The sequence below is a fragment of the Sarcophilus harrisii genome, chromosome 1 (genome assembly GCF_902635505.1).
Source record: "Sarcophilus harrisii chromosome 1, mSarHar1.11, whole genome shotgun sequence".
In the NCBI taxonomy this organism is placed as follows: domain Eukaryota; kingdom Metazoa; phylum Chordata; class Mammalia; order Dasyuromorphia; family Dasyuridae; genus Sarcophilus; species Sarcophilus harrisii.
This window is the reverse complement of record NC_045426.1, coordinates 647,460,565-647,476,227: the sequence shown is the minus strand read 5'-3', so window position 1 is coordinate 647,476,227 and position 15,663 is coordinate 647,460,565. Positions and strand designations below refer to the sequence as shown.

The window sequence follows — 15,663 nt, the reverse complement described above, 5'->3', positions numbered from 1 at the left end:
ATTCTCTATCTTGTTCCCCTCCAGCTTTCCTTTGTAGTTGGTTCTGATAAAAACCACTCAATCCCTCTCCCTCCACCCTCACATAATCTTGGGGGGCAGTTTTTGCTGGAAATTGGGGTATTTGGGTTCAGCTACTACTGTTAATAGCCAGTTTTTCCCCTCAGAATTCTAATCAGTCGAGTTCTAGGCAGGGCCATGCTGGCCACCCTTCTCTGTTGCCTAGGTGATTTGCCCCACCCAATACTTCAAGTAAGAGAGGCAGGCAGGTGCCCTCCTCTTCCCACTTTTACACTCCTCCCATATCCGTCTCTCCCTGACCAGGTGATTGACATTCTCTCTGAATTGGACTCCTGTGCCACTGAATCCCAGGACTCAGCCAGAAAAGAGGGTGAGGACCTCAACCTATCTGGACTAGAGGGGAAAGGAAATAAAGGGAGGGAATCTGGGAGATGAAGCTTTGAAACCATCCCCAGGACAGGCCCCTGGATTTCTCAGTGGAAGAATTTAACTCAAGAAATAGTTATCTATAAGGTATTTGCTACAAGAAATAGTTATCTATAATGTATTTGCTATTTACCTGTCACTGAGTCTGTCTCTCTTTACGGTGAAGGCAGGCTGAGATTGGGGTTAGGGAGCAGGGTTGAGTGGCAGGGACCTTCCCCAGACCATGTCAGTTCTTTTGATGGCAACAACTCTACAATCTGACTTCTATGACCCTAAGAAGGGAAACTGGGACCTTTTTGGAACAGGGTTCAGGGCAGGGAAGAATGGAGAGAAACTCCCTCCTCCTTTTTTTAAAGCTTTGCTTTGGACTTTTTTGGACCAGAATTCTGGGTACAGATTTGTCTCCTTGGAGTGAACCCATTATCCTGTGGCTCTGGGGCTGGGATTCTGGCTGGAACTGGGAGGGAAGGATCAGATCATCACACACGGAAGAATTCAGGAAGACAGAACTTCTTCTAGGAAATCAAGACAAATTCTACCCATAATTTCTATTCTTCACAACACAGTTCCCAGTATAGGGAACATGTGCAGCCCCTCCCTTCACCTGTCCAACAGTTTTGACACAACCAGCTGTGACAAACCTCTACTTGCTTCCACATAGACCTTCTGAATTTCTTCTTACCCTCAGTTCTTTTCTCTCACAAAATAACCATAATCATAGGGATAGAGGAACTCTTGGGCAAAATCTATTTAATATCTTTATTTTATAGATGGGGAAATCCTAAGCTCCAAGAGGGAAAGTGATTTGATTAAAACCATATAAAGAGCCACTGGAACCCTTGGACTGGGACCTAGGGCTCTTTTCCCCTACAAAATACAGGCTCCTAAACCCCTTTCACCTGTCACTGACTCAGCAAATTGGTGGCTGGCTGACCTGGCACAAAGTGTAGGTGGGGGACCTTTCTTCCCTTCCTTCTTGTTCTTCTCTCTTCTAGTATTCACAGATATCCAAATCCAGGTTCCCCCCCACCAAAAAACAGCCTGCCTAAAGTTGAATGGAAATCTGGGCATGCCTAAGTCCTAACATGTTATATATAAGTGTTACATGTAACTGTACCCATTACTTATCTGTTCTCTCATTCCTCTCTACCCAGAACATTGACATCATGAAGCTATTAAGGCGACGGCTGGTACTGGGAGCTGTGCTGGGCACAGTTTTCTTGGGACTGCTGGTGTTGCTGGTGGGTCAGCTGCTAGAATCCTGGACATCTTCAATGAATCTGCGGCCTCCATCCCCAAGGACCTCTTTGAGGAAATTTGAGTGGCTGGCTCGGACACCACACCCCTTGGACATGAATTATCCTTATCCCTATCCCTTTCTGATCAACCATCCTGACAGGTGTAAAGGTCCCAAAGGTACCCCTTTTCTGCTCATGCTTGTGATGACCCAGCCTCAAGAGGTGGGGGTGCGCCAAATCATCCGACAAACATGGGGCAATGAGACCTTGGTACCTAACGTGGTCATCTGCCGCCTCTTTGTTATTGGTCTGCCCCAACCACTCTTTTTTCAAGAAGTTCAAGCCCTCTTGGAGGAGGAGGACAAGGAACACGGGGATCTCCTCCAGGTGGGCTTCCTGGATACATACCACAACTTGACTCTCAAGGTCCTCATGGGTCTCGAGTGGATAGCCCAGTATTGTCCCACTGCCCGCTATGTGCTCAAGGTGGATAATGATGTTTTCTTAAACCCCAGCTTCCTGATACATCAAGTACTGCATCCTGAGAAACCCACACCGCCAAACTTTATCACAGGTTACATCTACCTTGACTCAGAACCCCAGCGGAGCTCGGATGACAAGTGGTACATGCCTCCTGAGTTGTACCCTCAAGAAAAATACCCTGTGTACTGTGCTGGCCCAGGCTATGTGCTGTCTGTCTCCCTGGCCATTAGGATCCTGGATATGGCCCAGAAAGTCAGGGCCATCTACTTGGAAGATGTGTATATTGGATTATGCATCAGAGAGTTAGGGATAAAACCCACACCTTCCCCCCCTTATGCCTTCTCAATCACACGGCAAGAGTATGAACATTGTGCCTTCCATCATCTTGTCCTGGTTCACCATTTCAAGCCCCAGGAACTGCTGCAGTTATGGCCAGACTTCCAGAAAGTCAATGCTACTTGTCTAAGGGATTGATAGATACTCTCTTTCCCTTCCCTCTGGTCAGACAAAGACAATAGTCAATGGCCCCGACTCTACACATTTTCCAGGATTTGCCTTTGGGACATGTAAGACCTGGATCCCCTGGAAGTACTAATTCAGAACTTCCCCCAATATTATTCACTTGGCATACTCTTCAGCATTTCCAAAGCTACTTGAATCCTTGGTGGGGAAACTCAGAGTGGTACTTTGGGATGCTACAACTCTCACAAAGTGAGTGTCCCTACTCAAGGCGATGCAAGGTATTCTGTGTGTCTGTATCTATAGCTACTACGAGGACCATAGTTTATAAGCCCTTCCAAGTACTTCAACTGGTCAATCAAAGGACACAATTCAATCAAAGGTATTTAATGAAATGCAATAATAAGAAAACTAGCAATAAAAAATTCCCCCCAAAACCTGAGACTCACAAGAAACAAATGTAGAAAGGCAGACACAAAGGGAATATTTGTGGCCAGGGCACACTGTATAGAAGAGCAATTAATCTCTCTAATATGACAGGACCAATGATGTCAAATTATTTCTATTGGGATACATCTCCATGCTGTGCATCTAGAGCCTCAGCTGTGTTTTGCTTCTGGCTGATCTCAAATGGCTACTTTTCAGGTAGTTCTCCTAGTCTCAAGGTCTCAGGTAGGCTGCTGTTAGGGAGGTGTACTTTCTCATGAGATTGGGAACTTCTGACTTGATCTAAAATTCTCAGTTCGGGCATGTCAACCTTTTCCCAGAGTTCAGTTGAAGAAAGAGTTGGGGTGCCAATGGGCTTTTATTTTCCCTAGGCAGGCAGACAGACATGCAGCATTGAGAGTGATAGTTATAACTGAGCTTGAGGTGGGCATAGGCAGCAGGGGTTATAAAGATAAAAACCATAAGACAGGAGGGGTAATCAAATAGTGGTTTTATCAGGACGATTGTTCTCCTGAACTGGGCCATTTCTCCAGGAATCATATTGTGGCCTTATCAGGTTATCACTGACCTGGGTTGTTCCTTGTGACATACCCAGCTTAAGGTAGATTCAATTTGCCTACAGTTTGACTGATTGTGATTCCCAGGTAAGTCTGGCTGCTTCTGCTAACAGAAAAGCTCCAGCAAATAGAGGTGAATGAGTAAAGCCATTAACCATTCCATTTTTACATGCTTTCCTAGTTTATAGGCCATTGAGTGGGCTGTGTTATCTAAAGCATCTCTCTTAGCAGAAGACTGGAGCCCTTAACACACCCAGTTATTACACTAGAGAAACAAGTTCTTCACAGTTTTCTCTCTCTCTTCAGGAAAATCTAGCAGTTCCTCTGAGACTTTACTAGAATGGTCATTTCCTCTCCAGAAGGAGAGTCCTTGCCCCAGGCAGTAAACTCTTTGAAATACAGAGAAATACCAGATAATTAGTGCCCTCAGGCTGAAATCTGCTGCTGTTGTTTTTTTTGAACTATATATCCTGGTCACTTAGGTCTGCAACTCTATAAGAAACTTAGGGTCAAAGCTTAGGGCCAAAAAAGTGTGGCTGCCTGTTGAATTTCTAATTACTAAATTGTATTATCTATTTTAAAGGCTACCCTCCCAACAAGCTGCTGGGAGCTCTAAGGGTATTGGGTGCCCTGGTCCTCAATTCAAAAGCCCCTTTGTTGAAGTCTATAATTTGCCTAATTGTATAAGGTCTTTAATATAGGTGTGCTCTGTATAAGATAACTCTCCTGGATCAGCTTGCTTCTCACGGGGCCATTGAGATACTGGGTTGTGACCAGAGACATGATCTTTTGAGCAAGTCACTCGCATGTCTTCTCTAAGTCTCAGTTTCCCCATGTGTTAAGTAGTAAAATTGAACTGTGAAGGGGAACGAGAAAGAACAAAATTCAGCTCAGATGTCCAGGGATTGTCTCCCTCCTGGCTAGTGTATTCCTGGCCTCTTATATATATATTCAAAAGCAAAACTTCAGTAGAATTTAATTTCACGTTAGGTCAGTTTGAGGTATAATTCTAGGTGTGAGGAGTCAATGTGGTACGCTGAAAAAACTCTGGATTTGGATTGAGAAAACATGAATTGAAATCCCAAACTCTGGTCTTTACTACTAGTGTGACTGATGAGGTTCAACAAATCATTATGAGATGCAAATCTCAAGGGTGGGGAGTCATTCAGAATGAATCCACAGGCTCAACCCATCTCCAGTGCAAGGGGAAAAGCTTTATTGTGACTTTCTAACAAGCAGGCAAAGTTTCTGATGAGCCTGCAATGCATAACAAAGGGAAAGGTGAGACTTTTTGTAGTGAAGGACCCAGAGGAAGGTATGCTAACTGCCAATTGTGTGCATCAGTAAATCAATTCAGTAGTTGTGACTGTCCTGTTTATATATTATAGCCTTGGGAGTTGATGTCTTTTTATAATTAAGGTTATATAATTACCTAATTATATAAATAAGGTTATATAATTACCTAATTATATAAGGGGCATCAATATAGGATTGCTCTGCATAAGATAACTCTACTGGGTTAGCTTGTTCTTCACTGGGGCCCATTGAAGATAGATAGTGATGAAGAAGGGATCCTGAAACTCTAAAACTCCTTGAAGGAGAAAATTTTCAACTCTGCCTCAGTGAGGGACCTGGCCTGAGGGAAACAAGACAGTTTCATTCTATTATCTAAGTGGGGGATTGGTTCAGTCTTGAGCAAAAGAATTCCAGCCCTATTCAATTAAAGAAACTCATTCAATTCTATTCAAATTCCTGCTCAAGTTGAAACCCAGCTTTAGATGAGCCAACTTGGGCTGTCCTAGTCCCTACTAAGACCCAATACAACAGCTTCCTTCAATGAAGGTCTTTTGCAGATGGACTTTGGTAGCTCCCTTTGCTGCCAGGACCTTCTGTCCACTGAAAAAACCTCATTTTCCATAGGTCTGCTACTATAGAAGTCAGTCTCTTGGTAAACTGATTTCTATCTAACAATAAACTTTCATTTGGCAACTAATATTCGGGAATGAGTGAATTCTTTCACTCCTAAAACCTTCGATCGATTTAAAAGGGATTCTTAACAACTCTCTTATAGCCACTAATCTAGACCACTCAAACAGCATCAATGGGTTGCAACTAGGGATATGATCTTTTGCTGGAGTCCATTCACCTCCTCATGATCTTGAAAAAGTCTTTTGCATGTCTTTTTTAAGTCTCAGTTTTCCCATGTGTTAAGTAGTGGAACTGAAATTGAGGATCTCCAAATTTGAATAAAATTACCTGTCCCATTCATATAACAAAATATTCCATAAGTTACATCCTCTTAAGAAAACTGATTGCTAAAAAAAAAAAAAAAAAGAAAAAAATTGATTGCACTAAAATTCTCTTCTCCAAACCATACTAAAGATGTTTCTGCTTTATTTTGATTGATTTCAATAATCAGTAGAATAACAGCTAGGTCCCATATATAGTTGAATCAATAATCAATTATTCTTATATCCTTTTGAAACATTTAAGGATCTTATTTCATACTGACATCTAGGAACTGGCAGATGAGTAGGTCAAATTACTCATTTACTTGATTGTTTAGGATATAATGATAATGATGAGAGTAAAACTCTGCTTTATCTGAGTCAGCCCTATAAATTATGTAAAATCACCAACAAAATGTCTCCTTTGATCTACAAACCCAAATGGTCTTGCACCCTCTGGAGCAAGATAAGCTTTCTTGGAGGAAGTCACGATTCCCGGAAAGATTTCACATCTACTCACCAGACTTCCCTTAGACTCATGTATAAAATGGGCCTTCAGAAAATGACACTCTTGACAGGAAAAAATAATGATGAATATTGGAATGGATGTGGGAAAACTGGGACACAATGTATCAGTGCCCCAGTTTTCCCACATCCATTCCAATATTCAATTGGATTCAACAATCTGATACATTGTTGGTGGAATTGTGAACAGAATCCAACCATTCTGGAGAGCAAATTGGAACTATGCCCCAAAAGTTATCAAACTGTGCATAATCTTTGATCCAGCAGTGTTACTACTGGGCTTACATCCCAAAGAGATCTTAAAGGAGGGAAAGGGACCCATATGTGCCAAAATGTTTGTGGAGCCCTTTTTGTAGTGGCTAGAAACTGGAAAATGAATGGATGCCCATCAATTGAAGAAGGTTGGGTAAATTGTGGTATATGAATGTTATGGAATATTATTGTTCTGTAAGAAATGATCAGCAGGATGAATACAGAGAGGATTGGTGAGACTTACATGAACTGATGCTGAGTGAAATGAGCAGAACCAGATCATCATTATCTACTTCAACAATAATACTGTATGAAGATGTATTCTGATGGAAGTGGATTTCTTCGATAAAGAGAAGATCTAATTCAGTTCCAATTGATCAATGATGGACAGAATCAGCTACAGCCAGAGAAGGAACACTGGGAAATGAGTGTAAACTGTTTGTATTTTTTTCTTCCCAGGTTATTTTTACCTTATGGATGCAATTCTTCCTGTGCAACAAGAGAACTGTTTGGTTCTGCATACATATATTGTATCTGGGATACACTATAACATATTTAACATGTACAAGACTGCTTGCCATCTGGGGGAGAAGGTGGAGGGAGAGAGGGGAAAAGTCGGAAGAGAAGTGAGTGCAAGGGATAATGTTGTAAAAAATCACCAGGTATGGGTTCTGTCAATAAAAAGTTATAATTATTAAAAGAAAAAAAAAGAAAAAGAAAATGACTCTTTGCAGATTACTTCTCTTTCTACTGGGCCACATCCCAAATTCCTACCAGACAGCAGAATGCTGGGAGAGATGCAGTCCGACCCCTGTGGTGTTCACTGTCATGGTGGAAAGGCAGTTCCTCCAGTGCTCCTCCTGTTCAAAATCAGGACAGAGACTGGGGTCTCCTCAGACAGTTTCCGTGACACTTACAGCAAGAACCTCTTGGGTTCCTGGCCTAAGTCTGGGAAGGATTTGCATTAAAAGATATGCCCTCCATGAGAATCCCTCTTCTTGTCTCTTTAACAATAAAGCTTTTTACCATAGCCGTAGGGAACCGTTCCTTGGACAGCTGACCCTCACCCATTCCTGCCTAAGCTCTTCTTCGAGACCCTTAGCGCTCATCATTAATATATTTTCAAGTTGAAAATAGCAAGATTTTACATACTTTCATTGAGTTCACATCTCCTACTAACTATTTATTTTGATTATAGAAATTTGTTATATGAGGAAAAAGCAGGGACATGATTACAACAATCTCAAACTGGTCTTTCAGGCTTAAGCCTAAAGGTGCATATGTGACAGGATAAAGCATCCTTATCTCTATTTCACTTCAGGTAAGAGTCACAGTTGACAATTAAACATGCAGCAACAATTCTACCTCATAATCAGACTCAGGAATAATCAGAATTAAGCTTAAAGTGGGATCCTTCTGGCTCAGTTTCCCAATTATGTTCTATGTTTACTACTTAAGGCAAAGGTTGTCCTCGCAGCTTTTGCCCAGACATAGACCTCCACAATTCAGGATCACATTTCTCTGAGTAATTTGTGGCATTTCTTTTGAATGGTGGATTACTGACTTAATCATCAGAAGTCATACCTGAGAAGCAGCTAGGTGGCAGTGGATAGAGCACTAGCCCTGAAGTTAGGAGAATCTGAGTTCAAATCTGACCTCAGGCACTTAATACTTCCTAGCTGTGTGATCCTGGGCAAGTCACTTATCCCCAATTGTCTAACAGAAAAAAAAAAAAGAAAAAGAAATTATACCTGAATTCAAAATTCAAAAAAATATCAGTTACAGTCCCAATAGATTTTGTTTCCTCAAATAGAAAATTTCACTAATCACAGCTTAAGATCAATACAATTATTTTTACTCTCATGAAATCGCAATAATCAATAAAAGTTTATCAGCACTCACACATGTAAGAGATTTTATAACATCTTTCACTTGTTTGAGTTTAAACATACTGGTGTAAAAATCAATTATTAGAAATTATCTTACAATCAAATTAGTTCCAATAGAGCAGTAATGAACTGAACCAGCTATACTCAGTGAAAGAACTCTGGGAGATGACTAAGAACCATTACATTGAATTCCCAATCCTTTTATTTTTGCCCACCTGCATTTTTGATTTCCTTCACAGGCTAATTGTACAATATTCCAGAGTCCAATTCTGTACAGAAAAATAATGGTTTGGACATGTGTACTTATTTTGTATTTAACTTATACTTTAACATATTTAACATGTATTGGTCATCCTGCCATCTAGGGGAGGGGGTGGGGGGAAGGAGGGGAAAATTTGGAACAAAAGGTTTGGCAATTGTCAATGCTGTAAAATTACCCATGCATATATCTTGTAAATAAAAAACTATTTTAAAAAAAAGAAATTATCTTACAAACAAATTTGTAGATTCTTAATAAGCCCATTCCTTTTTTTGAACTATATAATCTAAACAAGCTTTTTCCCCAAGGCTGATGACTTTGCCCAGATGATGGCTTCAAGAAATCTGGCAAGTTTACAAATTTAGGAGAATCAACAGGGACCCCAGAGGAGGGTCTTGCATGCCCATCCCATCTATACTTAGGACTGTTTGTGTGTATATGTTTCCTTCTCATAATTTTGTTTAAAGCCTTTTTAAAAGTATATGTCTTTTTTTTTTTTTACTATAATCTGAAATTCCTCTTCTAATTGCTTTTATCATCATGTCTCAAATAATTTTCACTGCACTGAGTATATTTTCTTCTTCTTTCTCCCATTTGCCTACCCCTGCTGCATTCAGGGAAGATTGGGGGAGGAGGGCAGAGAAAGAGTCTCTTTTTTTCACCACTCTAGAACAATGAATATATTAATTTTGTCAAATGTCTTTAAAACCTTTTAAACTTTTGCATAGTTTAATCCTAATTTTTCCTTAAAATAAATTCTACAGAATAATACCACAAAATTTACTATATTTCAGAAGAGGATGAATTCCTAGAATTCCCCTCTATCTCAGGACTTCTTTCTGGCAATCTCAAACTGACTAATTGACAAACTTCTTAATCTCAAAATCTATATGTATAGGACAATATTGACCACAAAAACAGGAACTCTCAGAATAAGAAAAAGATTTATTATAAGAATAAGAAAAGGGACGCTCCTATCTGACAAGGTGTTTGTCAGCAAAAGGAGTGCACAGTAAAAACTGCAAAACACAAGCTTAAATAACCCAAAATGCAGGAACCCCATCCCCTCACCTGACCTTTTCTCCCATTGTTTGGGGGAGTCAGGCTTGTTCTAATCACAGAAATCTAACACAGAAATAAAAGAATACAAGTCAATAACAATAAGATCTTAATTTAAATTTCCTTAGAGAACTGCTATACAAACAGATAGCCTTGGATAAGAGAATTCAAAGCCATTATCACTTTTAAAAGAAGTACTTAAATGCTAATTAAGAGGTTATGGGAAACAGAAGAGGACAAACACCTGCAACTTTTAGCTATAACTCCACTTCTTATTATAAATTCTCAAATCACAATTACAGAATATTTTAAGGGTATATCCCCATGAAGATGTCTTCACTCAGTTAATTCCATATATCCAGAATTTGCTAAAATGTTTTTATTAGCATTATTATGACATTTGACTACAATTTAATTATCCTAAATTTTTCTTCCCCCAAAGCCTCAACTTGGTCCATTTTGGGACCATAGGAAAAAAAGTCTTATAGGCCTTTCATTTTTTGTTATAACCTTATGTCTCATGCAAAGTCTAAAATGGAAGTTAGGGATGTTAATAAATATTTCCCAACATTATCTCTAACTACAGCCTTTAGAAGGGCTGCAATTTGCTGGCTGCATTTTTCTGGTCTTTCAAGGTAATAGAATCTTGCTTATAGGACAAACATGACATAAACATTCAGCAGATAGAGAGACACAGACAGACAAAATGACAAGACAAATACAAACAACAAAACATGAAATTAAAATACTAATTTAAGATGGAGGGTGGAACTGTCCCATCTTTGTCACAAGGTAGAAAGAGAAGGGAGAAGGAAAAGCCAGAGCTCCTCTAGTCACTCACATTCTGCCAAAAAGGGGAGAAACAAATAGATGTTTCTGAGACAAGGTGTCTCCTGTCAAGAGGGAATTCTCTGAGTGCCCACAATGGGCTCAACCCTAAGACCCAATAAGATTTCGTAGTGAATGAAATGAGAAACTGGGGACTTCTCAGAATAATAACTTTAGGCAATTCAAGACTCAGCACCAAGGATCTGTTTAATCTTTAGGCTCTGGGAAAAAAAGCAAAAATTAACTTTTCCTGCAGAAAATACCTGAGATAACCCCCTTGACCTTTACTCAGCCGCTTAGAGAAGAACCTGACTAATTATTTAATGGCCTGGAGATATTTGAGAAGCCTCCAACTGGCTAATCTCTATTTGTTGATTGAGAAAAACCTGAAGTAAACAAGTCCCCTTAGTTAATTTAGGAAACCTTTAACCCCTCTGGTTTAATTGATTACTTACCTCTAAATAAATCTCCCTATTGTAAGGAATTATATGGTTTCTCATAAAATCATTAACTAAGGTAAATTGAACCTATAACCTAAATTTTAGTACATGAAGATCTGATGGGTTTGGGAAAAATGAAATCTTTACACAAACATTACAGTAGAGTGCTCATACCAGCTCAAGCAAGTATGAGCAAACATTGTAACAAGCTAAGCACAAAAAGCCCACCTGTATTCTAAAGACAAATAAAGGAATAAAGGTTGAGTTTGCTACTGATATTAGGAGGATTACCAAGAGATGAGTGGGCAAATAGTTTCTGTAAACTTTTTTTTTCTCTTGACTTTTTAAACCTCCTCTTAGCCTCTGTAAAATTGGCTCTCCTCTCTCTGAGACTCCAGTGAGCAAGCAGACTGCCCGCTTCTCGGGAGGTTCTAATAAAACTTCTGATTTACACTTTGGGAAATCTGTGAGAAGTCATTTTGAGCCAGGGATTGCAAGTTGCCGTCCCACACACTAGGTGCTTGAAGAGATGACCAAATTACAGGGTGAAGGGAGGGAGATGGGAAGGGAGGCTTACTTTGACTGGGAAAGGGTTTGAGACATTGCATGGGCTTTCACATAGGGTCCAAAAATAATGAGGTTCAATAAATCACAATAAGATACAACAAGTCACAGAGGTGGAGAGTTATCCATAATGAATCCACAGGCTAAAAGCATCTCCAGAGGAGCAGCTAGGTGGTGCAGTGAATAAAGCAGTGGATAGAGCACCAGTCCTGAAGTCAGGAGAACCTGAGTTCAAATTTGACCTCAGACACTTCCTAGCTGTGTGACCCTGGGCAAGTCACTTAACTCCAATTACCTCAGGGGAAAAAATATCTCCTGGTCAAGAGACAAAGCTTTATTGTAACACTTAATAAGCAGGCAAAGTTTCTAATGAATTTATAATTAATAAGGGAAAGGTGGGGAAAAAAATCAAAGCAAGATGTGCTACCTATGCTAATTGTGTGCATCAGCAAATCAATTGATGGTCATGGCTGTCTTCTTTATATATAACAATGAATTGCCAGTTCCAGAAAGTATATACATATATACATATAATATATATTAGCAGAAGAAATTATATTCATGAGTGTCTCATCTTTACTTCCTTGTAAACTGTTCTTTTGTTCTCTGTTGCACACCTTTCAAAATTTTTTTTCCTTCTTTCACCCCCCACCACCCTCAAGAAAAGATATATTTATGTATACATATGTGGATATATACATACACATACAACCTGCGCCTCACCCCATACACATACACACACAATCTTTCCTATCCTTGCTGACTCTGCTTTAATTCTGCTCTATAACTTGCCTTGCTATTACTTAATCTCCCTCCATCCATGGATCTCTCCCTTGTCTTCTTCCCTCACTCTTTACTTCCTCCTCAGCCCATCCCTCCCCCCTTATTTCTTTATAGATTTTGGAGGGTACTATACCCATCATGGTATATATATAGTTACCTATTAAACCCATTCCCAATCCTTGAGCCCTCCTCCCCCTCTAAGCTTTTGTGTTTATTCTTCCTCATTGTACCTCATTGTAGAACATAATTCTTATTTTTACCTTAATTCTGTTCCAATCTTTCTTTTGAGCTACCCTATTGCAAATGTCAGTCTTAAACATATAGTATACATTTCCCATGTTAAAAACATAAAACAATTTGTCCATGTTAAGTTCCTTGAAACTGATCTTTGATTTTGGCTCTTACATATTAAAATTTCTATTGAGTTTGGGTTTGGTTGATAAAAAGTTCTGAAAATATGCAAGTCCATTGAATGTTCATTTTTCTCATTCAATATTATGGATAATTTTGCAGGATATGATATTTTGGCTACAAACCTTGTTCTTTTGACTGTCAATAGATATGATTCCAGAATCTGCGGTCTTTTATTGTGACTGCTGATAAGTCCTATACAATTCTAATTGTAGTTCCAGCTTATTTGAATTGTTTTTTCTTGCTTTCTTGCAGAATTTTCTCTTTGACATAGGGATTTCAAGATTTGGGAATAATATTTCTATGGGTTTTCTACAAAGGATCTCTTTGATGTGGTGATCAGTGAATTTTTTTCTATTTCTACTTTCCCCTCATGATCTATAACTCCAGGACAATTTTCTTGGATCATTTCTTGCATTATTGTGTCAAGATTCTTTTTTTTTTATAGCTTTCAGGTAATCTAATTATTCTTATATTTTCTCTTTTTGATCTGTTCTCCAGATCTGTTGTTTTTCTTATGAGGTGTTTCACATTCTGTTCTATTTTTTCATTCTTTATATTCTGTTTTGTTATTTCTTGATTTTTTTTTATAGCTTCCCTGGTGTTCCCTCTTCCAGTTCTAATTTTCAAGTATTTATTTTCTTTTTTTAAGATTCTGTATCTCTTTTTCTAGTTGGTTAACATTTTTTTCATAATTTTATTTTTCTTGATTCTTTTTCTCATTGTCTCTCATTTGATTTTTGAATTCTTTTTTGAGTTCTATAAATCCTCTCTGGGCAGGGAGTCATTTCATGTTACTCTTTGGGGTAGAAGAAGGTTTTTTTACTTCAGTGTCCTCCTCTGAAGATGAACCCTGGTCTTCTCTATTCCCTTATTAGGTTTCTATGGTTTAGGTCTTTCTTCTTTGCCAGTTCATTTTTTTAAAAATGAAATGTATTAGTATAAGCACCTCTAATCATGGGGATGGGAGGATGGTATCTCTAGCTTCATTTCAGCTTCCCTCTGACTTGGAACCCCAAACTAAGAATTCCTTCCTCCTGCAACTCCTCTCATGCAGCAGTGTCCCTGCCCCTCTGCCTCTACACTCTTAATGTGCTGGTTCCTTCTCACCTAGGACTATGTCTCTGCCACACAGTTGGGCCTGCCATTTTTAATTAGCAGAAATTCACTCAGTCTTTTCAGATTTATATCCTCAACTTCCCAGTCTGTCCAGGAGGTGAAAGTTTCTGTGGTTCCTGCTGAGATTCCAGCCAAATCCAGCTCATCCCAGGGATTTCTACTTGGTATTTTTGTGGAACTAACCTGGAAATGTGTGCACTTCATAGGAATTAATCACCAACCTCGGGAATTTCTTTGCATCTTCTTGGGTTGTTCCAGGAGGACCCCCTTTCTGCCCCAAATCTTCTTAATTTTTTTCACCAGTCTATTTGCCCTGAGGCACAAATTTGTTATATTTTGGGGGGGAATCGGAAAAACTCACCTGTTCCACCATCTTCTCCGAATCCTCCCCTTCCGCTATGCTTAGTAGTAGAATTGAAGTAAGGGATCTCTAAACTCTCTTCCAGTTCTAAATCCCATAAGCCCATGACTTCCCTCAGTTCCACTATCCAGTAGGTGATGCTAAAGTCACCACTTTTGATGAACCAATTTCTTATCTCCTCAAGTCCTTGTTACTTTATTTTAAAAAGATGGGGCTGCATAAAAGATGGCTAAAACTTCCCTTCTGGTTCTGATCCTGGTTATGTTAAATTGTATGGAGGAAAGGAAGGTAACATTGCTTCTGTTCAAGAATGTTTCAATATTATTTGCTTTTGGGAAAATGTCTTGTCTCTAAAAGGCACTGAGAAATATTTTTTTTTATCATTATTGATTAGTTTGACTAATACAAAATGAGTAACAGCCTGAGTTGTTTCATTTCCCTTTCCCTCCAGAAATGTAGTCCTTTGGGAATTGAGTGTTCAGTCCTTTAGTAGGTACTTGGTCATTAGTGATTGTACTGGACATGCATATTGGACATGGTCTCTTCCAGAGAATAGAGAGAAGAAAGGAAAAGTTTCATTATCAGTCTGTGATCAAATAGAAACTACCATTTAAGAAACTGGGATTCTAGACTACCTATGTTGATATTATACCATCAACTTGTCTTTCCTTTTTTCTACTTCTTTTTTTAAATTTCAATAGTATTTTATTTTCCAAATACATTTAAAGATAGTTTTCAACATTCATTTCTATAAGACTCTGTGTTCCAGATTTTTCTCCCTTACCTCTCCCAAGACAGCAAGCAATCTGACTTAATAGCACAGTCAACTTTTCCTGTGGCCACATGGTTATTTAGCAAAATAAAGTTGTAATGATACATTAAACAATTTCCTTTGCTCAATCATCTCCAAACTTCCTCCGGTTTATCCTTTCAGTTCTTCAAAGTTATGGAAGAATTGTCCTAAGCAATCTATAACAGGTCAGGGGAGAGATTAAAGGAGTGATTCCATATCTGGGCCACCTTTCTGGGTCTGTAAATCCTAGACAGCAGGGGAATTATGGTAAGGTGTTAGGATTCTTACAGGATACTAAGTAAGTGGAATCGAGGAGACAGTGATTAAATCTAGTTTAGCATTGATTTAATCCTACAACAAATAACGATTTCCTAGTGATATAATGATTGGTGTGTACTCAGTGCACATCATATAAGCAAGAAGCTCTCAGGGCCAGAGAGAGAAGCCCACTAGAAGCTCTGAGCCTTAGCCAGGATTCAGTGAAGGAGATTCACAAGACAGAGATTCACAAGCTGAAGCTCTCA

At 39.1% G+C, this 15,663-nt stretch overlaps 1 protein-coding gene across 1 annotated transcript; it reads left to right on the top strand.

The window, feature by feature from the left end:
* The first annotated feature begins 234 nt into the window (after positions 1-234).
* On the top strand, positions 235-5,621 carry LOC100924633 (beta-1,3-galactosyltransferase 2). The gene is made up of 2 exons (XM_012543864.2): positions 235-388; positions 1,599-5,621. The coding sequence occupies exon 2, from the start codon at positions 1,611-1,613 to the stop codon at positions 2,637-2,639; it is 1,029 nt and encodes a 342-aa protein (XP_012399318.1). The 5' UTR covers positions 235-388; positions 1,599-1,610; the 3' UTR covers positions 2,640-5,621.
* The last annotated feature ends 10,042 nt before the right edge of the window (positions 5,622-15,663 follow it).

What these genes read in the sequence shown, in the direction of transcription:
- LOC100924633 (XM_012543864.2), top strand. Translation starts at nt 1,611, where the DNA reads ATGAAGCTATTAAGGCGACGGCTGGTACTGGGAGCTGTGCTGGGCACA.